Consider the following 26,907-nt stretch of genomic DNA (forward strand, 5'->3'; position numbering starts at 1 on the left):
TCCAGACTGGGAGAGGACTGTCATCGGCAGCTTCGGGGAGCTCAGCAGCACCTTTTCTTTTTTTTTTTTTTGAGAATTCTCTTAACTCTGCAGCAGGCGTATGTTGGAAGTGTCCCTGTTTTCCTGGGTTTCTACAACACAAACAACATTATGAGAGGCTTTGAAGGATGCACCACCAAAAAAAGAATCATTTCTACCTCTTTTTTTTGTCTCTCCACTCTACCTATCCCTCAAACAGCAAGTGTGTTTTTATGTCGCCAGGGTAACAGCTGCTCAGAACATCTGGTGGTAGCATTCAGGGAGCACAGTGGGAGACAGGAAGAGGGAGAGATGAAGCAGTGGACCTGTCTGTACCGTTGTGATGTCGGCCTCACAGGCAGGCGGGCGGGCGGGCGAGCAGGTTGGCGTAGAGTGACAAGCGTGTTAGCACTGTAGCGGCTCTCCAGGAGACAGGCAGGGGCTTAACCTTGGAAATGGGTGAGACCTGCCGTGGGCAGTGCAGTGGCGGGCAGAGTGAGAGGAGTAAGGAGTAGGGTGATTTCACACAAGGTTTGTCAAAGAATGGGAGGTGACGAAAGGCAGCGAAACCGGCCCTCTCTTTTCAATTTTTTATATATATCGAAATCACCAGACAAACAAAGAGACGCGCTGGAGCGAACTGAACTGAGAAAGTGACACAGCAAAAGAATAGGAGGAAAGAAGTGTGACCGGAGGGGCTGCATAAAAAAGACAAGACGAGGGGAAAGAGAAGGGCTTATTTACCCAAGTCGGTCTCATGCATTTGAAATACATTGTCCCGCAGTGTTTGCCTTTCACATCTATATGAACCAAAAGGAAGCTTCTGAACTGCCACACTGACAACAACAGCACTTCTTAACCACCTAAACCCGCTTTGTACCTTGCAGGAAGCAGCGAGAATCAGAGCCTCTTTAAATATTCAGTGAGTGAGTTTCCATTGTATGTTGTTTGCTCATTGTTTTGTTGCTGTCTGTCTGTCTCTTTTTTCCTCAGGTGTATTTGCACTTCTCCAAGCCTACGCCTTCCTGCAGTACCTGAAGGACAGGCTGACCAAACAGGAATTCCAGACACTTTTCTTCCTCGGAGTGTCTCTAGCTGCTGGCGCTGTCTTCCTCACAGTGATCTATCTCACATACACAGGTCTGTATGCCCACTCATGTGTATTTAAAGTATTATTTAGCAGGGGATACTTTTCTTATACTGTAGTTTGCATGTACAAAAGATTGACTAGCTCAGGTAATTTTGAAAAACTTATTAACCTGAGTCTATTGTAACACTTTGACACCACAAGCTTTAATTCAGAGAACATGAAAGCTGCTTATCCATTGAGCAGAAACCTTGAAAAATATAGATTTGCTAAAACATGCTGTAACAATATCAACTTTTTTATAATTAACTGTATCGATCCATGGAGCAGCACTTGGGCTCTTCTAATAAGGCTGCGAAGGACAAATCAGCGTATTATATTTGTCCTTGTAATCACTTCAGTTGCAATGAGACTTCTCACTAATCATTATAAAATTTTACTGAACAAACAAATAAACCAACAGCTAATCTGAAGAAAGATCAAAGCTTAAGAAGAAACTGAATTGCATTCCTCTAGTAATTGATGCTTTACTTGCATTTCATGTTAACATGGACAGGGTTTTTATAGAAAATGGTCTATTTTGAGATCTTATTACTGCCTATATGCCTTATTTATGCATGAACACCCATGACTGCATATATTAATAAGCAGGGTTTAGTGCTTGCCAGTAAGTTGAACACATGGAGGTTATTGACTGCAGAGATATTTGCCTGCACAAACTAATAAATGTAAAGTAGCCTGAATATTGTTGTGAATGTCAACACATTCTTTATGGTGTGCAGATGCACATCAGGCAGAGCAAATAACAGCAAATATATGAGTTGCTGTAATGAAGGAAAGTTAAAGATAAATGTAGAAATAGATGACACGGTGTCAGATGATCTTACAGTTAAAATGTTTAAACTGCTGCAAAGAAAACTATTTTCTTGGTGCAGTCTCAGAGTATTGATGTCTAAGATGTCTCTTTCTTTCTGTGTTATGCTCCCATAATAACAGTACAGAAGGTGTTAATGTTTTTGGCCCAATCTGTTTGTGTGTTTATTAGCACAATATGTAAAAAATTACCCAGATTTTTTGGCTGGAAATTGGTTGATAAATAGCCCTTTTGTGCACGGATCAGTCGACTAGATTTTGGTGTTGATCCAGATCTGGGATACAAGCCATTTTAGATTTTGTTTTCTGTTTTAATCCAAAAAGTTATAGTGTGTTCATACACTATCCCCTGATGGTCTGATCTCCGGGCCTCCCAACTGGGCTTCTAATCAGCGCTCCGTTTATCAGAAAATTAAACCTGGAAGGCAAATGATAAACAAACTGATATGGATGCTGCAGCTTCTGTTCAGCATCGGTGGAGGATTGTGTGCCTATTGAGTGCCTTCTTCTTATTCTTCTTCTTCTTTTTTTTTTAAGTGGACTTGAATGTGTTGTTTTTGACTGACCCAACTGAACCCAGATACACGCATCCAGCTGGCTGAACTTTGTCCTTGTTAATGTTTTTCTCCATTATATTCAGCTCTGCTTGGTTTCGTGGCTGCAGCAGAGGCCTCAAGGTTTCAGGCCTTTAGCCTCCTCACTCTATATTGATTTCATTTCTCTCCTACTGAAGTGCTAAGATATAATACGACATATTCAGAACCTCGACCTATTTAGCTGTGCTATGTGTCTACAGGATACACATATAGCATGCCATCTCATGCTGAAAACGCTAACCTATGGAGAATGTACAGAAAGGCACATACCACCACAGAGGCACAACATTTTAAATGATTTACAGCATCGCACTAGCTTTGCATCCCCCAGTGGCTTATAAACTGATGCTGGTTGCAGGGAAGCTCATGTGAATGTGTTTACTATGTAAGCAGAAAGCTCACTTAAATGCACATCGTGCTTTTCAGTATATTTTTGAAGATTATACACTATGGGTTTGTTTTCCCTACTTTTAATTAGATTAGCAAATTATTTACCCTCGTTAACCAACAATCTGATAAAACGTCACCCCAGATTATGTAAAACACTGCAGCAAAGGCCTTCTGCCCAGAGCAAAGCCATGGTGGCACATTACATCCAATATTGGCATTCTGAGATTGGTTGCAGGCGTGCTACGAACCCGATTGGCCAGTCATGTGAGCGCAGACGTCCAATCTTGAGGGGATACTGGCTTCAGCGAGACGTCTGGTAAACACTGTGATCTGTCAGCCATCTGAACTAAGCAGTGGGAGTCGGTGGCTGTTTGGTGGTATGCCAGTTTTACAACGAAACTGCGCATGCCCTCCTCTGGTCTGTCAGAATTTTTCATCTCATAAAAATCTCTGCAACATAGTAGCCGGGTGGGTTTCCTCAGCATCTTGAACACGTAGCTAAGTATTGATCGTTTTAAATCAGTCATCCTTTAAATCACCTCTCAGAATACCTCCTTTCCTCTTACTTTTTACTGTTTTTTTAATATCTTTTCCCTGCCTGCTTTGGTTCAGTGCTTTTATAAAATCATATTTGAAAAGGTCTCTACTTTTATGATGAAGCTTAATATATTACCATTATTATTATTAAACACATCAGTCAGTCTGTGTTTTTTAAAAAGAGCAACAGATTACGTGATAGAGCTCTAGAGGGGATCAAATGTGTCACAAAATTTAAATATGGGGTTTAGGCTTTTGTTTGTGTTTATGTGTTTGTGTGTTTGTGTGTTTGTGTGTGTGTGTGTGTGTGTGTGTGTGTGTGTGTGTGTGTGTGTGTGTGTGTGTGTGTGTGTGTGTGTGTGTGTGTGTGTGTGTGTGTGTGTGTGTGTGTGTGTGTGTGTGTGTGTGTGTGTGTGTGTGTGTGGCTGTGAAAGCCCCGAGGCACCAGTTCTGAGCTGAAATGTATTCCAGATCAAAGCTTAACCAAAATAAGACATTTGTATGCGCACATAAAATGCCCTGTGCGTTCTAATTTGCTGCTTAAATGGTTTCAGTTACATTTATAAACAAGTCAATTTCAGTAATTAAGTACCATCAATAGAATACATTTTCAGCATTGACACATTCTCCGCTGAGTATTCATTTATTTTTTTCCCTTGGTGTGTCAGTCACTGGGCTTCATAAATCTTCTAAACGGCCCAAAGAAACCTTTTTTTCTCCGTCCGTTTCTTACTATGAGAAAGTGATCTTCCTTTAATGTAAAATGTGTTTAATTTAGAAACAGTTGTGGTTATTTTTAAAAAGAGATTTTTGTGTTTTTCTCTGCTCAATGGTTTGAATTTTGCGGGACTTTTTTGGGGGGGAAATTGTGATGTCACTTCCTTATGTACACACTGTTAGAGATTTTAATTATGCAGCCCATATACGTCAATGGAGAGAGTAGACAGGAGTCCAGGATGTCTCGTGTTGAAAAGGTTTATTTACTTGTACAAGGAAAAATGAATGAATGATCAGTACATGTTATGTTCTGATGCTTCCTTCAATTCTGATGTTTCTCTCCTCCGGGGGATAGACTTTAAACCACACAGATAATGCCACAGGTTGAGTCATGCCCTAATATGAGCAGATCCAACACATCTACAATATACAGAATTTAGTCTACTGGTCTATAGACAAAAGATTGCTTAGACGACACGCAGGACCTTTGTCCTCCATCCAACACTATATCAAACCTCTGACTCCAGTTACCTTTTACCCTTCAGGGAAAACAGTCACACACATATCTGACCGTGGCTGCTATAGCAACAATAACAGAATGCCTCCTGTTTTCCCCAAAAGGAGCAGACTCACTGCTTACTACTATCTCAAGGGGAGACAGAGTCTAAACCCATTATTTGGTGTGACCTTATTATAACCACAAAGTCTAGTTTGACCCAGTGCATATTAATGATGGGAAATTCCCTAACACACACCAATCAGGTTTTCAACATTTGAATCAAGAAGCAATTTTTATGTTTCCAGCACAGTCAAATGTAATCACAAACACAACATCCACACTGTCCTCATGAAGTAGTTTGAAGTTTCTGAATGTTAAATGTACCCTGTGGAAACTCCTTTTAAATAAACAAATCTCAGTTTTAATCACCAAAACATCCTGAAAGTCTAACAAACATGTTGAGGGCATTTCTCTCTTCATACATATTCAAGCTGATTTTTAAAATATTAAATTGTGATTTTATTTTTTTACATCCACGTTTGCTTTCTATCAGTCTTCATACTGTCCATAGACTCTGAAATAGATATGGACATAGTCACCGTGTTGTCACCTGTTGGTTTGTGGACTGCTGTTTTGAAGCCTCGGGTTTAGTGTTTTATTGGTTGCCGTCTTGAATTTTAACGTCTTGATTTTTGGAGCCAGAAGTGACCATATTTGTGGAGATGACCCTAGCGCTAGATGCTAACATGATTGGCATGGTGCATTTACAGTCTGTGGTTAACCAGGATAATACTAATGCTAATTTTCACTAATTAAAATCAGCCCTAAAGCCATTCAAACTAAAATATTCATCAGAAAAAAGTGAGCTGTCAACATTGTCTCTGTGGTGGTAACTTGCCAATCACAAGATAACAACACCCTAAAGCATACCCTGATTTAAAGTCTTTTTTACTCTAAATAGGACCATACTAAAATAAACATCGTGCTGTATTGAAGAAGACTTGAAACTAGCGATTGAGACCATAAACTCATTAGGAAAGTGTTCACTGAGGTAATTTTCTCATAGACTTCCTAAGATCTTACTTCTTTTTGAAGCTAGTGGATTCACCCCCTTGTGGCCATTAGAAATAATGCAGGTTTAAGGCACTTCCTCATTAGCTTCACTTTTCAAACTGGGAGCTACCTGCTTGGCACTGCCATTGTTTCATAATACATTACTGCCACCACCTGTTGATCAGTGTAATAATAGTATGAAACCACCAACACAATATGAATTTCTGTCTTGCACGAGACAAACTAGGACCCATTCATAAAAACATTGGTCCATAGCGCTTTTAGCAATCAACAACTGCATAGGGTACCTTTAACTCTTAATAAAGAACAACTTTTTCTAAAACTTTACCTTGATTTTTACTGATTTAGTCATGATTATATATTGCTATGGAGAAATCCGTAAGATTAGAAACCAAGTTTTCAGGCGTTTTATGGGTAGTGGGTATAAATTACCACAATATATTCATGTGGTACAGTTCAGTTTTGGTTCATACAGTGAATAGTAAGACCTCTTGTTATACTATCGTCTCTGCTACATATTTTTCCAGGCCTGTAGGTCAGATAGTATTTTCTGTTTTCCGTTGTTTATCTGAAGCCTCTGCTTTGTTTTAGTCTTTCTTGAAGCTGCTCAGTTGGGTTGTGTTTACCAAGTAGATAATTAGATTTTGTTGCGACAAAGGTCAATCACATGAATATTTTAAAGATGCTTTACTATATTTTCCTTGTGACTGACAACCTTTATCTTAAAATATCTTTTCATTAGCACAATTCACAACAACTCCCACCGACAGTCCTTGTGTTCTGAGGATCAAACGGAAAGAGGAAAGAGTTTTATATATTTCTTTATTGATTTGTGTTTTGCTTCTCCAGGATACATCGCTCCGTGGAGTGGTCGTTTCTACTCTCTCTGGGACACCGGGTAAGCTCTGCTGACCTTCACGCTCTCGCTGTCGATGAAACACTTGTTCAATCGAGTGCATGTGTGCGTTTTCTAACTCGGCTATAAAACCCTTTGCACCATCCCAGAGGGGGGAACCAGCACAGCATAGGCTCCGTGACGAACTATTGTCTTACTTCCAAATAGCACCAGGCACCCCCTGTGTTCTCCAAATGTTCTGCAACATGTTTGATATTTCAGCTCACCCAATCAATCCCCCCCCTCCCCCAACCCTGTTTGCTGACTAAAGCAGTATGGGATGTGTTTTTTTCTTTCCTTTGGAGGCTGATACTATTTCCTTAATATGCTGTGTGTTTTCTATTTCCCAGCTGTAATCACAAAACACTTTAGAGAGAAATATTTAAAACTTGTATCGAAACTGCTGTGTAAAAAGCCTGTTACAAATAAGGAGGCAACACACGCACACACACACACATCAGAAAAAATGGCAAAAAAAAGAACATAACTCATCTGCGGCGCAAGATTTGTTCATATTTTACCATAAGGATGCTTGGGAGCCAAATTATCTGTTTTCCTCTGGAGTTAATCAGGAAGATGTATTGTATAATTTGTCTCAACACTCCCAATGCGCTAAACCCAACATGAATTACATCCTGTCTATCTCTCCCTCCCTCCCCTCTCTAACTGTCCTCCTCTTCTCCCCAGCTACGCTAAGATCCACATCCCCATCATAGCGTCTGTGTCGGAGCACCAGCCGACGACGTGGGTCTCCTTCTTCTTTGACCTCCACATCCTGGTCTGCACGTTCCCAGCGGGCCTCTGGTTCTGCATCAAGAACATCAATGACGAACGAGTGTTTGGTACGAACAAGATTAAATTCAATTACTGGTGATAACAGCAATATTTTCACTACCAGATTTCTGGAGGCAGCAAAAAAAACAAATCAGTTTACAGTGCAAGCCAAACAAAGCGATGTTGTTTTAATTAAAGACTGTCAATAACTGGCTTTTTTCCATCGCGCCATGAGCAACTGCAATCTCGATTTTCATGCTGCGCACGTAGTTTTCCACACAGTTGGTTACCTTGCCGAGAAGTTAGACACGTCTTCATCTAACAGCTCACTCTGGCTGTTCGTCCTTGTTTCATTAAGTCACGCAATATTCAAAACGGCTCCGCTGTCAAAAAAATGATATCTGTCTTGTTTTGTTGTCTTCCTCCGATATGGCTTCAGGAAAATAAACAGTAAATAGTGAGGCTGAGATCAGTGTCAGGTAAAGGAAAAAAGCGAACTCAGCCTCTAAAGATAAAAAAGTACTTTATAGAGAGGTGGTTACTGAATGGGAAAAAAAGCTATTTCTCTGTGGTCTTTATATGCCTTATTAACAAGGATTCAGTAGTGTATTAAAAGTCAGATAAAACACAGTGTATTGATTCTTTTTTATCTCTTATATTTGCCTCTTGTGTAACACGCTCTTAGCCTTCTATCAGCCTGAAAGGAAAACATTGAAGGGGGCCAAACTTCTTTAAAAAACAGAAAAACAAACCAAACTTTTGTGTTTACAAAGAACAGCCCGTATCAAGGGCAGAGATCCTGTGAGCGCTGGAAACGCAGTCCTTCAGCACTCTGTTTCTCCCCAGACTTAATCAACCAATTAAAGCTATTGATTAGCGATGCACCTGTTGAGCCGGGTCGGCACTTTTCAAGGACAGAAAGCAGAAAGCACTCTTTGTATTTAGAGTTTGAGTTGTGCAGAGCTACTGTAGACTGTAGATTGTGCTTGTCAGTTTTTATGTCTTTATCCCATTCAGTTCCTAACGTATCTCTTGTCTCCTCTTTATATTCACAATATCTCTCTCCGTATCTGACTTCTATCTATTCTGTTTTCTCTCCACCTTTTTCTTCTGCCTTCCAGTGGCTCTTTACGCCATCAGTGCTGTGTATTTCGCCGGTGTGATGGTGCGTCTGATGCTGACACTGACTCCGGTGGTGTGCATGCTGTCAGCTGTGGCTTTCTCCAGTGTGTTTGAGCACTACATGGGAGACGACACAAAGAGGGAGAAACCCCCGGCCGAGGACAGCAGCGACGAGGACGACAAGAGGAACTCTGGGAATCTCTATGACAAGGTGAAGACTTGATGGAGTCAATGCTGATATTAGTATATAGAAAGCTTTATTGTCTTTTTTTAAAATTTATTTTTTTAATGAGATTACAGGTGCCACTGCATAGTGCTTTAAAGACAAATAAAAACCATGACAACCAGATAAAAACAAGACCAATAAAGCACAAAACAGGAGAGCTAAGAGAACAACCACGCGCCGCCATGATTAAACTGATCTACAGTATCAACATTGTGATACTTTTCACTAATTGCCCAGCAACAGTTCAGGTTGCTGTACTCAAACATCATGAAGTTAATTAGCGCTCTGTAATACTACAGCAAATAAGAAAAGCCTTAATTTGTCATAAAACAGCTGTCACTGAGATGTTGTTCCTCATGTTGCTACACTTTATTTTATTCAAGTCAAGTACATTTTTATTTATACAGCCCAATACCAACACTCACATTTGCCTTAGGGGGCTGTACACACTGCACAGCATCCAACATCCTTCAACTTTTACACACCTTTGCAGCACTTTTTAGTTTGGATTAAAAAAAGAAAACCCTGATAGACATGCAACTGTCAGCTTTCCTTCTCTCTTCCCACCAATTTTGACTGTCGGTTTAGCTAAACTGTGATTCATCTGTGATTCAGCTGCAACTGTGTGATACTGTTGCTGTAATTTTAGCTGTCTCATTTTGTTGAATGTTGAACTGACTGCCGTAGTCGCCACTGAGCCCAACAAAGAGCTCTGTCTTTTTTCAGTCCACCTTGTAATCACACTATTGTGTGTTTAACACACATATCAGTCCACTAGAGGTGAGAAAATCTCACCTCATATAACACGTTGTGTAAAACTGACAGGTACTTGTAAAATGATGTTATGGAAAAGCCAGTTTTTGAAAATCATGATAGTTATGTTGTAATGACACCACCTCGCTGCTCTGCACTGGCGTAAAAAATACAAATTCAGTGATACATGTTTGCTCTGCTGGAAGATTTTCCTGTTAATACAAGCTGCCAGTGCCAATAAAACAAATGTAAAAGTTGCACATAATGTGATACAAACTGTGATACACATTTCTGCCAATATCTGATGGAGGTGTAGGTTGTGAAATGTAGCAGCGCGCCAATAGAGCACCATTAATATAAATGATGCAGGTTTCAAGACAAAAGAGAATGTGAGGTTAGAAATACATTCAGTGTGGTTTAAAGCCTTAACAATGCAGATAAGTAACACGTACCTTTAAGACAGAAACTCCATCTCATGACATTTGTTTTACTATTTGATCATCTTTTTGTTAACTGAATCAGTTCTGGTCAAACCGACAGAATTGGATTTCTTTCTAGCAGAAATGTTACATCATCTCAGTTACAGTATAGCTGTTTTTGCCCCACTTTCAGCCAACACTTTGAGGTGTCAGAGAATGTAATTAGAGATGCTGGTAAAGAACTGTGTTAACATAGTGTACATATTTCTCTACTTGCTGTGTAAAATAATATAAAGCCATCACAGGGTTCATCTCACAACCCTCAGTGGTGCATCCTCAGAAAACCCGAGGATGCTCTTAGATACTTTTGCTCAATTAGTTCATTCAATAATTTATTTCACTCAATAATTCATCTTTCTGGAATGCAACAGCCTCGGCCGTCCGTCATGAGAGTGTTTGTCTCCCCCTGCAGGCCGGAAAGGTGCGCAAACATGTGTCAGAGCAGGAGAAAGCAGAGGAGGGTTTGGGTCCAAACATCAAGTCCATAGTCACCATGCTCATGTTGATGCTGCTCATGATGTTCGCTGTCCACTGCACCTGGGTCACTAGCAACGCCTACTCCAGTCCCAGCGTGGTGCTCGCCTCGTACAACCATGACGGGTATGAATTATACACACACACGTGCACACACGCCTCTGTAGTAACATGTTATTGGTTGTAAATAACCGAGTCGAGCAAGTCCCTAGTAATGGTTTGTAATAGAAAAAAGGGTTAATGCTTTCACTTTGCATACAAATGAGTGCAATGCAGGAATGCGCAGAGGGAGAGAGCACATGTATATTTCATAAGAAATGTGTGGAAATATTGATATGTGCACCTATAAGATTTAATATGATTGCTTAACTCAGTGTTTCTAGGTCACAGAAAACATCTGTGGACTGTCTCTGCATTTATAAAAAATCCGATGTATTATTCTCTCTGAGATTCTTTACAGGCATAATTATTCTCTTTAAGCATTAGGGAGGAAATATTGAAGGACAAGACTAAATGGTAGACGCGAGTTCTCATACATATATTAATGACACCACAGCAGCTCGCAGACAATGGTTTAGCCTTGCTACTGGGAGCTGCGTAGCTGTCACTCGCTTCTTTTCTCTTGCACGGTACAAAACCCACACACTCAAGCATTAATGCACACACACACACACACACACACGCATACAGACTTAATGTGATTACCTAGAGTTAATTGGTTGCCTGGTTTTATGTCTGCTCCCGCTCCTCGAGGTAAATTTAGGCCACGAGTGTTGAAAGTACAAGGTGTTTTTTAACCCTCAGTTTATTATGCATGGGTGCTCTATTTTCAGATTCTGATACAAAGTTTTAACTGAAATATTAATAGCCTCCGAAGCCATATGCCTGTCAACCCTGTTACCTGTCAACCTTATTTTTCCCTTTTTAGCACGCGTAACATCCTGGATGACTTCAGGGAGGCGTACTACTGGTTGAGACAGAACACAGACGAGCATGCACGCGTCATGTCGTGGTGGGATTACGGGTACCAAATAGCAGGGATGGCCAACAGGACTACACTTGTAGATAATAACACATGGAACAACAGTCATATAGCACTGGTGAGCCCTCGATGTGGTTTCTCTCTCTCTCTCTCTCTCTTTGTCTTACTCTGTTGTCTTCCCTCATCTTCATGTCTGTGCTCTATTCCTGTATTTGGATGCACGCCTATACAGAGAAACAAATGATTTCTTCTTGCAGACAGCGGATGATTAGCAGTCCCTTCAGTGAATATTTCATGTAATTGCCACATTGTATAAAACTGCTTCCTCCAACAAGCCAGATAATCTTGTTTGCTTAAACTTTTCCACTGTAGGGGGATTTCAGTTAATTGCTGTCACATTTTCTCGGGTTTGATTTATATTTTTTTCTCGTGCTGCTGCCAAATGTAAAAGAATGTTTTTGTCTTTAAGTTTAAGTCTGCTTTAAAGCCCTCTAGCTTTCTTCTTCTCTTGCTTTTTCACTGTACCTGCTTCTTGTTGTCTCTTCGGCATCTGTCCTGGGGAAATGTAATTACAGGGAATGCGTGATGGATCCCTGTTAAATAATTCCTATTTTTCAAACCTGTATTGAAGCACCTTGTGGTTTTAAAAAACAGAAAATCCCAATTAAAGTGCACATTCCTCATGTTTCACCACTTGTTTTTTTTAGGTGGGGAAAGCTATGTCGTCCAATGAGAGCGCTGCTTACAAAATCATGAGGTCGCTGGACGTGGACTACGTGCTGATCATCTTTGGAGGTGTAATAGGCTACTCGGGCGACGATATAAACAAGTTCCTGTGGATGGTGAGGATAGCAGAGGGAGAGCACCCTAAGGACATCAGGGTGAGTGTTTGACAGCAGCACATTCAGCTATTCTCTTATGAAAGCATGTAGTACGCACTGACACAGCAGTGAAATCAATGTTTCCTCTTCACTCTCACAATCTAACACCTTTCACTCACACTCTCATAACGATGTTCAAGGATACTGATGTTTTCACACCTTTTTAACTCGGAGACAAAAAACTAAACAAAACCCTTTTCTAGTCATGAAAAGCTCTGTCATCCATGACTTTAAAGAGCTTTCTGAACACCGAGAATTATTATAAATTACAGTGATCATCAGACATTTTGCTCACGTTACTTGTCAAGACTTGTTTATGCTTTCAGGTTTTGCTCTGTTTTGTTGTTTTGCACAAATAAGTAAAAAGAGAGATTGAGAATGAATTGGCAACCTTTTCAATTGTCAATATTCAAGCAGAAATGCTAAATATCCTCATGTTCCTGCTCCAGAAATATGAGGATTTGCTGTTTCTCTCAGTTTTCTATCATAATATATTTCATATCTACTCTCTCTTGTGGAAATTATTATTTTCATAGTTTTTTTCACTATTTTCTGACTAAATAATTATTAGATTAATCGAGAAAATAATCAGATTAATTGCTAAAGAAGATCACATTTAGTTGCATTCCTTGTCCATATTTAGTAAAGTTTTTGTCCAGCTTTACTTTCAACTTTCAACTAAACTCCAAGGCCTTGAACAACCCACACAGCTGCAGTTATCATTCATAAAAACACATTGAGGTCTGCACTGAATTATTGTTTTGTGTGACAGAGATTTATATAAGACTGTAAAAATTTTGTTGTAAAAATGTGTTTGTAATATATCAAATAACTTTATATAATCAGCCAGTCTCATTCAGATGAAGGTTTTGGTTTCAACAGAGAAATGAGGACAAGAAACTCCCGTCTGAAATCGGGTTGCGGGAACAAAAAAAAACAAAAAAAAATATTTTCATGAGCCATGCCCTCATCAGCTGGCATGAAATTGTCCCTAAATCCAATCCTAATCAGTCAGCGGCCTCAGATCCCGTCATGCTTTGGTTTCGGTTCAGACATCTAATCACAATCATGCTTTTTTTTCTGTGTTTAAATTCAAGCTTTTATCATTATCTCTGTGGGGGGAAATATTTGTATTCCCCCCGGGTCATTCTCTGGTCATTTTCTATCAGGAGAAGCGGCAGATCACGACCTGTCTCTTTCAGAGCGCTCCATCACTGCTGAGGTTGGCTCGGGTAAGCTGCTGTCTTGATAAGGCCGGCTACAGTAACCGAGGTCAGGTGGAGATATATGCTTTGTGCAGACGTTCAGACTCCTCTTGAAATGAATAGAAAGCGACCTGAGTACAGACTACGAGACCTCAGTTAACCCATAGAGGCGTAGATGCGTAAAGAATAACCTTATTTGGAAAGTAGCAAGGGCAAGGATTTGGTGAAGGGTTTCAACTAAATGTATTTTTCCTCATTTCCTTTCTTTTGTCTCTCAGGAGAGCGACTACTTCACCCCTCAGGGAGAATTTAGAGTGGACAAGGCCGGTTCACCGACTCTGCTCAACTGCCTCATGTATAAGATGTCCTATTACCGATTTGGTGAAATGCAGGTAAGGAGAGAGGTTCTAATAAAATACTTTCTTTCTCTTTCAGGCAAAATAAATAACATGGCCTCTGCGCCATTGCATGTCTTTGATCATTTTTTCATCTCGAGGTCAGGGCCGGGGAGAAGCTCTCAGCTGCATTTGAAGCACATTTTTGGAGGGCTTTCATTTTTATCCACTTTGTGGGTATAAATAATGAGTTCTAGCTAAACAAAAAGAGCAAGCAGCTTCCATCACCAAGAAGGAAAATGGACCGCAACTACATTTCACGCAGCTTTACTATAGAATAACAAGCAGCTGCCACCACCAAAGGTGTAAAACATCCTGCTACTGTACTTTAAAGCAGAGCTGTCTGACAGACAGAAGAGGATATAAGGAAGATGCCTTGGGGGAGCTCCTGTGCTGTGGAGAAGGGGGTTTGGGGGAAAGAAAGGATGGAGGCAGAATAGAAAGGATGGGGAGAAGCTTTTAAATGTGCCATGGCTACTTCTGGCAAGTAGCAGAGAGGAGAGATGAGAGGGGATCCTTCCCGCCAGGTGCTTACATCCCTGCTGTAGATGCAGCTCGGCCAAGAGTTCAGCTGAGATGGGAGAATCAATGCAGCCGCCATCCTCATACAGTCCAGGCCAACGCTGTGTGTAGCTCACAGTGCTGTTTCAGGGTAAAGAGATGGAGAGAGTGAGGCACAGAAGTAGACAGCGGACAGGAGGGAGTGAGTCCAATGAGGGAAGCAAGAAAGAAAGAAGGGGGGTAGATTAGGTTTACTGAAACAGGATGTGACAAGGGGAAAGAAAAGCTTGTAGGACATCGGGAAAAAGACAATAAGTAGAGTGAGGTGAACCGTAGTACAGGATAGTTGGGGATGCAGTTTGTAGCGGCGAGCAGAGTGGAGATTAAAGGATAATACTGACAATGCATAATACAGTACAGAATAGTAGATTTTATAATCAAGGTGTTCCCGATAACTTAAATTACTTCCTTTTTTTCTTATCTTTTAAATGACATGTTGAACAGCTTTAATAAATATGTGTCAGGAGACTAAACTATTGTGGCTAATAATAATCTGAATATGGCGTACTGTGTGTCCTCTGAAGCAGCATGAAGGCACAGAGGGGAGATACTGAAGATACTGCAGATTAGAAATTGGTACACAAACAGAGAGCAAGGAGGAAAATGCAATATAGCGAAAGTAGATAGAGAGTGTCATTTAGAAAATAGAGGTGACAAACAGGCCAATCACAGCACATACTTGAAGGAGCAGTTGAGGGCTTTTAAAGCAGAATAATAGGAACGAGGGCGTAAATGGCTCCTGCAAGGTGTAATCAAGGTGTAGGGCACACGCTGCTCTGTAGTCAAAGTGCTATCAAACTTTTTGTTTTTCTTTTATAATTGTGGTGTTTGTCCTTGTCTCCTTCTGTTAGGCACTGATGTTAAATTAGCAAAACTGCTGTAGGCTAAGATTTCGCATTATGTTGCAAAAGTTTTCCCCCTTTGTGCCTCAGTTTTTATTTAAAACAAAAACATTCATTTGAATTTAAAAAAAAAGTTTAATAACTGACGCACAAAGCCACCTTCTGGCTAATTAGTCACAGTAGAAGGTTGTTTTAAAAAAAATACTAAATCGATGTTTTCTCTTTTTACCATCCGTCTCCCAGCTGGACTTCCGGACGCCGCCTGGTTTCGACCGGACACGCAACGCTGAGATTGGCAACAAGGATATTAAGTTCAAGCACCTGGAGGAGGCCTTCACCTCAGAGCACTGGTTGGTTCGGATCTACAAGGTGAAGAATCTGGACAACAGGGAGCCGCTGGACCACAAGCTTCGCAGCGTGGTGCCAAAGCAGAAGTACACCTCCAAAAAGGTAGCAGGAGAGATCGTTTTCTGTTTCAGTTTAATCTATTTGATGGTTTACAGAACATTGTGTCATACACAGTGTGGAGGAGTGATTTATTTGTGTTGTATTAAAAGGGTAAGTACACCTTGATATCATTGACTCATCTCAGCTTTACTCCTCACTGCAAATTAGAAACACTGTTGAATATCTTAAAAGAGTAACTTAACAACATTTTTACTTGAACCCTTTCATAAGAAGTGTGTTTTTCCCCTGGTTGAGGTTGAAGTTACCCGAGTCACAGACAGTTCAGATGGATGTGTTAGCTCAGCTTATTTTGGCTTCAGTAGATGAATCAGAGGAGAGTGACAGACTCTGGGTTATGAATGAGAGGAGGAGATTTATATTTCCCCAAACACTGTAGCATTGATTAATACTGTAAAAATGAAAAACTTACTAGAAGTAGCAGTATTTCTACTACTACTCCTACTCTCATGTTGTTGCATGCTGTCAGTCTCTCCATGTCACGTGCCTTTTTACAACTCTTCTCCGCACACTGCAGATAGTTGATTTCTGTATTTAAATGTTGGGTATGTGGGCATTATGCAGGGTTAATGTGATTTTGGCTTGTAGTTTGGGGATGTTAAATACCAGACCCCCTCCTATATCTTTTTTTCTTATCCTCAAGAAAGAATTACTGGAGTTTCCCTGGAAAAAGGCAAAAAAACCCTATGAAGATTATAGGCTGTGAACAGCGTAGAAAAAATGAGATATAAATTAGTAGTTCAAATAAGGGGACATATTATAAAGTTACTCTTTAAGTTTTAGTCTTATATAAATATTTAGGCTAATAAGCTACCTTACATCATGTAGAAAGCAAAGTATATGCTCCAATTTGTTATAATTCTTTAAAAACAGTCTTTTGCATAATTAGTGTTTGCTCTGTCAGCTTTTGTTTTGAACCTTTAAATGAATCATAATCATTCATAAATTAAAGGAATAGGTTCTGTTTGATGGGCCAGTCATGTATAATCAAGTATATCCAATAAAATGAGACTTTTCAGTTACAGAATGGTTTGTAAGTAGATTTTATTTTGTCTCTAAACAGACTGCCAAGAGGAAGCGAGGACACATCAAGAACAAGCTCGCCCTGAGAAAAGGCAAGAAGCTACAAAAAAAATAACGATGACGAACTCCTCTAGGAAAACAAATTAATGCGAAGAAACCTCTTAACAACCAATGAAGAAGAACACAGCAGGGGCCGTTTATCTGGCACTTGGTCTCAAGCGCGTCTCTTTAGAGCGCCCCCGTGTGTTGAGGAAGTTGAAGTGTCATATCTGGTTCGCTCCAGGACTGTTTTCTGTTTTATCCTGAGGACCTTTGTCTTGCTTATTTTCTCCTGTTTTTGTTTTTTCTGTTGTTGTTTTTTAATTATTTGTCTTTTTTTTTGTTTTTTACTTTGTATTTGAATGTGTGGCAAGGCATAGGGCTGCTCTACTTGGTTTTGGCGTCAATTCAATTTTCTTTTCTTTTTTCTTTTTTTTTGTGGTACATTTAATTAATTGCTTATCCAGTACAGGGGGATCGGGTGACGGGGAAAGAGAAGTAAGACTAGGAACATTTGCACCAAAGACCCATTGACCTGACCTTGCTCCATGGCACATGTGAACTCATTAATGAGAGTGAGGAAGCGCAGGAGTGAAAGCTGAGGACTTGTTCCTGACACGTGTACAGAGGACCGTATGCGGTATGGAGGAACGTCACTGTCTAGGCACAGCCCACCTGTAATATTAACCTTTTTACCATCACCATCTCCTTTATGTCTGCCTGACTCCCTGTCTTTCTTTTCCAACAAATTCTTTAGAAAAAAAAGTAAAATTGGCCTAATATGTAAATATGTTATGTAAAGAAAATGACTAAAAGGATTATAATATATTGGATTATTGTGGTGATTTTTAAATATGCAGTTTTTTGTTTGTTTTTTTCTCTTAATTTCATTTATGTGATTGTTTTTGTTTTTTTATGACAACAACTAGAACAGTGAATGCAATAATTCTTGTACAGAGGGGCTTGAGATTTTGTTGAAAGAATGAATGTGAATTTTTACAATGCCCCACCTGCCCACCCTCCCCTACCCCACCCCACCCCACCCCCACCTCAATCCCACCAGCTCTCCTCCTTTTTGCATAGATTGTACATTTTTGCTGCTAGGGTTTAAAGACGGAAGCAAGCAACTGTGTGTAAAAAGTAGTGATAATAAATTAGGCCTCCCTTCCTGCAGAGGGAGCTCTCTAGTTCAGTGAGCAAGCCTAGTGCCTCATCGCTGGTCATCATCATCTCCTTGATTGTTGTCTACCTTCTGAGCTTTTTTTTGTTTGTTTAGCTCATCGTGTATCAATACGGCAGGTTGGGTGCTTCGACCAGACTGATGTATTGGAAACTGGAAATTGACTGATGAACTGTGAAAAGCGCACAGTTAATACACAAAGCACTGAAACTGAAATAGGAAAAGATAACAGGTCATGAAATGAACTTCTGTGAGCTCTATAAGAATGACAGACAGACTAACGACCACAGGTACTCGAGAGCTGTGTCCCAGCTCCATACTGCATTATAAAAAATGTATCCGTGTGTAGTCCATTCACAGTGTAGAATTAACAGCTGTTGTCAAACTTTTAATAAGTGTTACGGCTGCAGCCAACAATAATTTTAATGATTGAGTTGTTTGCCAATTATTTTTGACAAGTCAATTATTTTGGCTATAAAAAAATAATCAAAACGTCACAATTTTCCACAGCCTGAGGCAACATCTTTAAATGTCATATTTAGTCCAAAACCTCAAAATATTGACTAAAACAGAGAAAAGCAGCAAAGCTTTACACTTGAGAAGCCTGAACCATAGAAATGTTTGCTGTTTTTACTTAATGATTATCAAAGTAGCTGCCATGTTCTGTTGATCGACTCAGTGATGAATTGATTGAGTTAAGGGCTTCAGCTAACTCATTTCTTTCATTATCACGTAATGATAACCTTTTACTTTCCTAATTAAGGGATTCATGTTTTGATTAATAAAATGTTCAATTGGGGGGAAATTCTCATCACAATTTCTTGCAGCCCAGGATGAAATCTTTGTTGTTTTATCCAACCTATATTCCACAACCTCAAAATATTCCATTTATAATAATATAAAACAGAGAAAAGCTTCAAGTTGCTCAAAGGATTACACTGATTTTAAATTTCTCTTCCATAAAGTTGAGAATTAGTAAAAATGAAATAAGCAGAGGCCAAAATAATCCTGACTTTTGGTCCATGGTTTCAAAAAAGCTCCAAAAATGCTGATTTCTACATTTCCTATAATACACTTAGACCATCCCCGTCTAGTAATTGCCCATGTCTTTCAAACTCCACACCCCAAGTTTGCAAAAGTTTGAACTTTCAAGCCCAATCACAATTGCATCATTTTAAAATTAGTGGACTGGCCCTTTAAATTTACCTTCAAACATCTAGTGAATGAATCTATTAATCATTTAAATTCTAGCAACATATTAGATGAGATATGTGAGTGTGCTGTTAATGGACACCTCTTAAATGAATGGTATGGTTGCTACATAGTGTATACTTCTTAAGATGATGGTATACAATAGGGACACAGCTCTTATCAGCAGTAACCTTTGACTCCTTATACCACGGGCACTGCACTGTTCTTTGTATGTTCGGGTTCTTCAGATGCCATGTTTAAACACTAAAGGAGTTCCCCTTTGTGCACGCCTCAGTAACTTTTATTTTTTATCAAATGAGTGACACATCAAAAGAGTAACGCATCATACAGTTGTACTTCTTTTGTCACATCTGTACCCATTTCACAAAAAGTGACTTTTTATTAGTGTCACCAGTTCATTTTTGTTCTTTAAACTTTAAAAAACAAAAAAAAAATGTGTTGAATTCCTTTGTTCTCTTTGCTTTAATCTTCTCTGAAGCAGTGTGACACCATTTCAAGCTTTCAGACCTTCGACACAATGCCACATTGTTGTTCAGTTACACAATGCCTAAAACTGTGTCTTGCCCTTTTTTGAGTTCTCATTTTGTCAAGAGAGGAGAGAGTTCAGACTAAGCCTTAATGTGATGTACAGTTTGTTTGCCCTCTTTAATTTTCTCATTTTGTGCTTTTTAAAAAATTGACCAGTTCCTCTAAGTTCTCTTCGTCTACACCTTTTTTGTTTTTTTGTTGGTTTTAATGCAGTTCCTACCCGCTTGTCTCACTCTCACTTTCAAAGTTTACATTTTTACATTGTTGCTCTGTTCAGTCATCTTTAAATATACACTTTAATGAAAACATTTGTGTAAGTTGTTATTTTCCCCGCAGTGTATTTGTGTGAAGTCATTTTTAAGCCAAAGCATAATTCAGATCTGTGTATTTGAGTTTCTCTCCTATGTGCAGATCTGCTTTTCAACCAAGGTGAACACAAACTGGACCACTTGATGGCAGCATTAGCCTTTGGATGAAGACATTTGCTTCTGAGTCTGCAAAGGTAGATTTGACAGATGACTTTACCTTCCACAGACTGTTGAGGACAGTCGGTGGCGGTGGCTTTTAGAAGCATGTAATGGTGTGCTCACTCGGTGGAATCCCTCGATATTTTGGGGTAAATATTGGTTTGTCAATGCAAAGTAAAGCTTTTATCAGATAACATCCCAATGTTTCTTGAATAAGGCATTTGAAAACCAGTTCAAACCAGTAACATGAGTCGCTTTTGGAAAAACATTTCTGGGGACCCTTGAGAGGAACTACCAACTGGGGATCTCCCCCGAGACCTACATACCTTCAAGGGCTTTTTCTCCGTTTGTATTCACACAGCCAATAGGAACGCTGAAGTGACGCAATGGTATAGCAACGTCACTTCTGTGCAAGACACAACAACAAGAAGTTGAAGGACGCCATGACTGGAGCTGTGTGTCGTGGGTTAGATGATAATGAAAGTATTGGAAAGGAAGATATGTATAATTAATTATATAAAAATGATGGTTGGCTCATGTGTTCAACCAATCAAAGTACACTTACATCTGGACCAATGACCGTACACCAATATGAGGTTTATCTTGTAATGGTAGAGTACCTATCCTGAAGTAGGAGCTGAAAAAGTCTCTCAAAACAGCGTAATAAGAACTCCAATTGTGCCCAGTTCCTGCAGGAACATTGTTAACATGATGTGAATGTGGAATTAGGCTCGGCTCAGTTTGGAACTTCATGCGATAATGCTGCATTCACATAATTTATGAGGTGCTGTAGTTTCCCACTTGTATGTAGCATTCAGACAATATATATGTAACTTGACACTTAAAATCCAAACTGTGTCATTTAATGAAATTATGTTAATGGACACAACTTTAAACCATCATTTGACCATCTCAGTTGTCATCCAATCATCTACAAACTGTCTCATGGGAAAGTTTGCAAGTTGTAAGCACAGGAATCTTTCCCATCGTAACGTCACTCTGAAGAATGTGGCATAACACACTATAGTTAATATTTAGCATGTTAGCATTAATCTATGTTAACTATTGGACAAATTCAGTTGCGTGTTCCCATTCTAGCAGGCTGATGCTAATATCATGGTCACAAGCTATGATTGCCACCACATGTTTTTTAGAAACAAATTATTCAAACTTGCTTGTAGCTCCGGTATGATAGATATGATGGTGCTGAGGATATTATATAACAGATACACACTGAGGAGGGGACATGTTTAAGAAAGGTAGAAGGTCTTTATTAATGGACAGTCCTTCCTTTATCAACAATCACTATCTACTTCAGTGAGTCTGAATCCTTTCGTATATAGAAAGCTGCTTGGTAGTTTCATGTAAGGCCAGTGTCGTATATAAATGAACTGTAGTTGACAAGTTTCATGGCGTAGGCTACAAATCGGCATCTGGTAAATTCACCTGACTTGAAAAAACAAGACTACAATACATTTTAAAATGAAAGTGAAGGAACAACTGAAAGAGCAAGCAGTAAGGAGTTTATGGGAATCCTTTTATGAGAGAAAAAAAAAATCATTTTTGACAATAAAAGAATTCAACTGTCAGTGAAGAACATGAAGTGGATATACTGTTAATTGCTCTCATTTAATCTTGGCTAGTTTAAAAATGCTGTTTGTTGTAGAAATTGGCCACAAAGTTTGTCAAATATGGTTAAAAATACAGATGCAGTCACTGTTCGGGGGGTAAAAAGCAACAGAGATTTTGGCAATCACACTAACTGAAAGAGTGTGTATTACTGCATGAACAGTCCCTCAGTTACCCCAGTTCTCAGTGATTGAAATTCTTGTAGACCATCCTCATCTTCACACAGGAAACCTTCCAGCGACCCCTAAATTTGAGAACTTAGTTGTGTTTCTGCAAGCTTCCTCATCCATATTTATCATCATGAGCGACCTAAAGGAGAATTATTAATTTCAGGAGGCACGGTCTGTGTTTAAATCACGTACAAAAAAAAGGGAGCGAAAACCTTCAATGCAAACCACAAACAAACCAGTGTTTTCATTTTTTGAAGTGTAACTAATGGCTGGAATAGCTGGATTAGAGAGGTAGTAATGGAAAATGCTAAAGCGTCGGTTAGAGGTGCAGTGTGTAGGATTTAGCAGCATCTAGCGGAACGGACCTGGAAGAAATTGGAATATATTAATAAGTACACCGATCAGCCAAAAACTTTAAAACCATCTGCCTAATGTTGTGTATGTCTCCCTCATGACACCTAAACAACTTGGATTTGTTAATGCATGGACTCCAAAAGACCTCTGAAGGTATCATCTGGTATCTAGCAACAAAACGTTAGCAACATATCATTAAAGTCCTGTAAGTATCGAGGTGGGGCCTCCATGGATCTGGAGAATTTGGAAGACCTTCCTTAAACCTTTCCTGAACAATTTAGTAGTTTGGCAGGGTGCGTTACCCTGCTGAAAGAGGCCACTGCCTTCAGAGAAAACCGTTGCCATGAAGAGGTGTACTTGTTCTGCAACAATGTTTTAGGTAAGTGTTTTGTGTCAAAGTCACGTCCACATGAGTGTCGGCTTTCCTTCTTCTCATAGTGCGTCCTGGTGCCATCTCTTCCCCAGGTGAACGATGCACACGGCTGTCTACATGATGTAAAGAAAACGTGATTCATTCTTCCAGCACTCCAAGGTTCAGTTCTGATGGTGAAGTGCCCGTTGTAGACGCTTTCAGCAGTGGACTGGGGTCAACATGGGCACTCGGACCGGTCTGCAGCTATGCAGCCCCTTACCCAGCAAGCTGGAGAGCATTATGTGTTCTGACACCGGTCTTTTTCGGACCAGATGGGCTAACCTTCACTTCCCATGTGCATCAATGAACCTTATGCACCCATGACCCCGTCACAGGGTCGTCGGTTTTCCTTCGTTGGACCACTTTACTGTACTGACTACTACTACGTACTGGGAAGACTCCACAAGACCTGCCATTTTGGAGATGTTCTGACCCGGTTGTCTAACCATCACAATTTGGCCCTATTCAGTCGCTCAGATCTTCCTGTTTTCAACACTGTCAGCTTCAAGGTGCCATTTTAACAAGTTCAGTGTCATTTAGTCAGTGGTTTTAATGTTTTGGCTGATTGGTGTATATTTTGTAAGAATCATTATGTTTTTATGACCTTAGAATCAGCCTTTTATATCCACACAGAGCAGGTCCTCTTCCATGGAGGCCATCATTTTTCTAAAGTAGCCCAGAACGGCCAAACCAAACACTCTCTAGAGAGTGCCTTTCATGATTTTTGCAGCTACTGTTTGTTCTTCTACAGGCTTGGGAGGGGAGAGGTTATCAGCTGGTTGTAATCTACAATTTCACCACTAGATGCCACTTAATCGTATACGCTGGTCCTTTAAAGTAGAGGTGTCCCACGTAACAGCTGGAATACTGAACATGAAGCGACATGTAAAAATGAAAAGGTACAACACAATAAGCATGTGTGGGCACACTCCGAACAAGATGGAAAAGAAGCAGACTATTAAAATGTGCCTATATACATTCATAGTGCAGACAGACAATCAGGAACTTTTATATACTCTCTAGAAACCAATGTACTTTACTCTATAATAATATATATTAACACATAATTTAAAGTTTGTTTTTACCTATGATTTTAAATCTGGTTAAGTGATCTTATTACCTGTAAAGCTCTTAGAGACCACCCTGATTGGTTAAAAGCCATAGATATAAAATAGTACATTTATTTCTATGGTAAAAGTGCTCAGCTACAGTATTATGTGTTAAGAAGGGATTTGACTTCATTCTAATGCTGTATGACAAACTAAAAGCTTGGAAACAAACATTGACCATGTCTGAGAAAACAAAAAGAAAACACCAGTGGCAAACTTCATTAGTGTGCGTGTGCAAAAAAGGCCTTGGCAAGGTGAAAAATAGAAATACTCTACTTTGAATAGTAATACTATATTAACTGTATATAAAAAAATGTAGTTTTGTCCCAGAGGCTCAAACCCCCTTCTTGGTTATAACAGTGGAGATCCCTTTGGCACCTTGCTTGTTTCCTGTTAGTGTCACTCTGTGAGTCTGTCGCTCTGGTCTGACGCTCTGTGGAGGACACTGCTCCCTACTGTATGTTTGACCTGCTGACCTCAGTGTGGGGAGGTAGGGTCTCAGTTATTGTCCATGAGAAGAGATCGCTGCTCTGCTGTCAGGTGGACTTCCACAGTGGGCTGTTGTAGATCCAACCTTCTCCCTGCACATACAAGCAAAGGACATTGGACTATTAAAAACTGTTACCAAAACAGACCTAAAGGGCCAGTTTACCGAAATCACCTTAAGTACAAAGTAAAGTATCAATAATGGGTATCTGGCCATGCAGATAGTTTTTGTTTGATTTTCTTTTGTTTTGAGATATCCTATGAGACTTCCTCCTCTATAAACAAAGGAGAGGTAAATAAAGTTGTATGTGATACAGCTTTGAAATATGACATCTAAAAAATGATGGCAGCATGTCTTTACAGAAAAAAGCTCTTATACAGTAGCTTCTTTTCACTTCAGGAACATTTCCAGGGGTCCAGATTACCTGTGAATTCACAACAGGAAACAGGGAATATATTTGGTTTCTGGTTTTAAAAAAGTCCCTGCCTTAGGGATTATACTTTTCATTGGCCCTAAAAAGGCATTGCTGCTCTCACCGGAGCCGGGGCATTAATTTCCAAAATTACCACAGTACACGTAACCATAATGACACATTGAAAAAGAACAATATTGATTTAGTATTTCAGGAGAGAAGTTGAAACTTTTTATATAAGGACATTTAGTTCCTGGGACTGTTTGGTCAATACGTAGCTCAGGTTACTTTGAATAATTCAGACTTTGCTGCCAAGTTTTCGGAAGAAAAACTGCCTTAAAAGACTGTTCACAAAGAGGTCTGTGAATTATCTAGAGTAACGGAACTTTTTTTGTAAAGCGAGGTTACTACTGATTTTTTAATGCTGTGAACGCCACGAAATTAAAAGTTAATTCACCTCAGTTATGTGGGGAAGCAGGCACAAATCCCAGAGGCAGATTCCTCAAAACACTGGAGCATCTAATCAAAACTATCTGCATTACTGGATACCAGTAGAGCCGACACATACTGGATTTCTGAGGCTCATATTAATATTGATATTTGAGAATTTGAGAAATCAGATAATGATGCATGAGCTGATATTTATTCATTCTTCTAAACTATGTCAGTGCTCTCTTGTGGAAAAACTATTATGGTCACGCTGTTTCCAATTTCTGTACTTATCAGTTGTTTATATAGACATGCTGATAAATCTTTAATAATCTAATATTGGCCCAGCTGGTTTATTGGTCAACACTTTATATAATGACCAATTAGAGTGACATTGAGGAGAATTTAACTTTTAGATAAATTTAGAAATGTAAGCATATTAGGTGCAAATAGCCGTGCAGAGGATCCTGAACAGTCACACCACCCTGCTGCTACACATCATTGCATCACAGTTAAAGTTCATCTTCCCTACACCGTACCTCTTTACTGAAGTATTTGGGTGTCCAGGGTTTGTTATCAGCTGCTCTCTGCCTCTCGTCCCCTCTCTGGCGCTCCTCCAGCCTGTGTTTGTGCTCCGTGGCCTCATCGATGTTCCCTTCCTTCAGCGACTTGGTGACATGTTGCCATAACCGCCTACGACCACAAGTAAAATACAGAAAGATGACATTTTAAAGCAACTAATGTATCAACACATACATCTTACCTACACTGAATATCAAAATCAACTGTGTCAGGTCTTTGCTGTTGAGTTCCTCACCTGGATTCTGACCGCCCTTGTTTGTCCGTGGGCCGCAGCATCTTCCTGGTAACCGGAAGTTTGGCTGTGTCGATCACTTTGGTTTCCCCGCTGCTGTAGGTGAACTCCAGCGTGCCGTTCCACTCGCCCTGCGCTTTGCACACGATGGTGTTTGTCGGGTTGTGTTTGACCTCTGCAGTCACTCTGAATTAGCCAAACACAGAGACTGTTGTTAGTAAAATGTTGCCATCTGTCTGGTGCATTTTCAACATTAACTTCATATTTCAGAAGTTGGATAAACATAAACTTAACTGAATTATTACTGTTTGCCTCCCATGGACTTACATTTTACATTTACTGCCAGTCAAATTTAGATGGAAATCTTTGTTTTACAAGTGAATAAGAGTGCCGCTTTTCTTTCATTGCAGTCATGTTTTTAAAAGCCTTTTCTCATTGCAGGTGGAGGAATACACAAACATCTGTTACAGTATGTTGTTTATGAGAGAATAAAACTGAATCTTATAAAATCGTAGAAGAATATGTCCTGTGTTTCATTCTTATAAATCATGAAAGAAAAATACAACAGGGTGGGATCCCTTCTTATATTCAATTATAAGAAAAAAGCTTTTAAAATGGAAATTTAATTAAATAGGTGAATAAAGGATTTACAGGCAGTTTCTATGCAGCTGTTGTATGAGAAGTATCTTCATAACGTCAGTAGTGTGTGACAATCTGCCTGATGTTTAATTAATGGTCAATGGTTGCAACATACATTTTTATCATCACAGTGTGGAGCACACCACCATTGTTAATGC

The 26,907-nt window shown here is 39.6% G+C and overlaps 2 protein-coding genes across 3 annotated transcripts in view; one reads left to right on the top strand and one right to left on the bottom strand.

Moving 5' to 3' along the window:
* LOC133996113 (dolichyl-diphosphooligosaccharide--protein glycosyltransferase subunit STT3B) overlaps nt 1-20,121 on the top strand; it is an 85,051-nt gene extending 64,930 nt beyond the window's left edge. Inside the window, exons 7-16 of the mRNA XM_062435668.1 lie at nt 1,012-1,158; nt 6,641-6,689; nt 7,374-7,528; nt 8,582-8,793; nt 10,453-10,640; nt 11,443-11,614; nt 12,204-12,377; nt 13,861-13,974; nt 15,624-15,830; nt 16,909-20,121. Of these exons, the coding sequence (XP_062291652.1) occupies nt 1,012-1,158; nt 6,641-6,689; nt 7,374-7,528; nt 8,582-8,793; nt 10,453-10,640; nt 11,443-11,614; nt 12,204-12,377; nt 13,861-13,974; nt 15,624-15,830; nt 16,909-16,983 (1,493 nt within the window). The 3' untranslated portion in view covers nt 16,984-20,121. The remainder of the gene's footprint in view (nt 1-1,011; nt 1,159-6,640; nt 6,690-7,373; nt 7,529-8,581; nt 8,794-10,452; nt 10,641-11,442; nt 11,615-12,203; nt 12,378-13,860; nt 13,975-15,623; nt 15,831-16,908) is intronic.
* A 3,125-nt stretch (nt 20,122-23,246) lies between these two features.
* The window catches only part of LOC133996114 (oxysterol-binding protein-related protein 10), a 74,987-nt gene continuing 71,326 nt past the window's right edge, over nt 23,247-26,907 (bottom strand). For both annotated transcript variants that reach the window (XM_062435671.1, XM_062435669.1), the window contains 3 exons: nt 26,114-26,296; nt 25,836-25,989; nt 23,247-24,549 (listed from right to left, as the gene is read on the bottom strand). In XM_062435671.1, coding sequence (XP_062291655.1) covers nt 24,505-24,549; nt 25,836-25,989; nt 26,114-26,296 — 382 coding nt within the window. In that variant the 3' untranslated portion in view covers nt 23,247-24,504. The remainder of the gene's footprint in view (nt 24,550-25,835; nt 25,990-26,113; nt 26,297-26,907) is intronic.

The sequence above is a fragment of the Scomber scombrus genome, chromosome 16 (assembly GCF_963691925.1).
Source record: "Scomber scombrus chromosome 16, fScoSco1.1, whole genome shotgun sequence".
NCBI classification, from domain to species: Eukaryota; Metazoa; Chordata; class Actinopteri; order Scombriformes; family Scombridae; genus Scomber; species Scomber scombrus.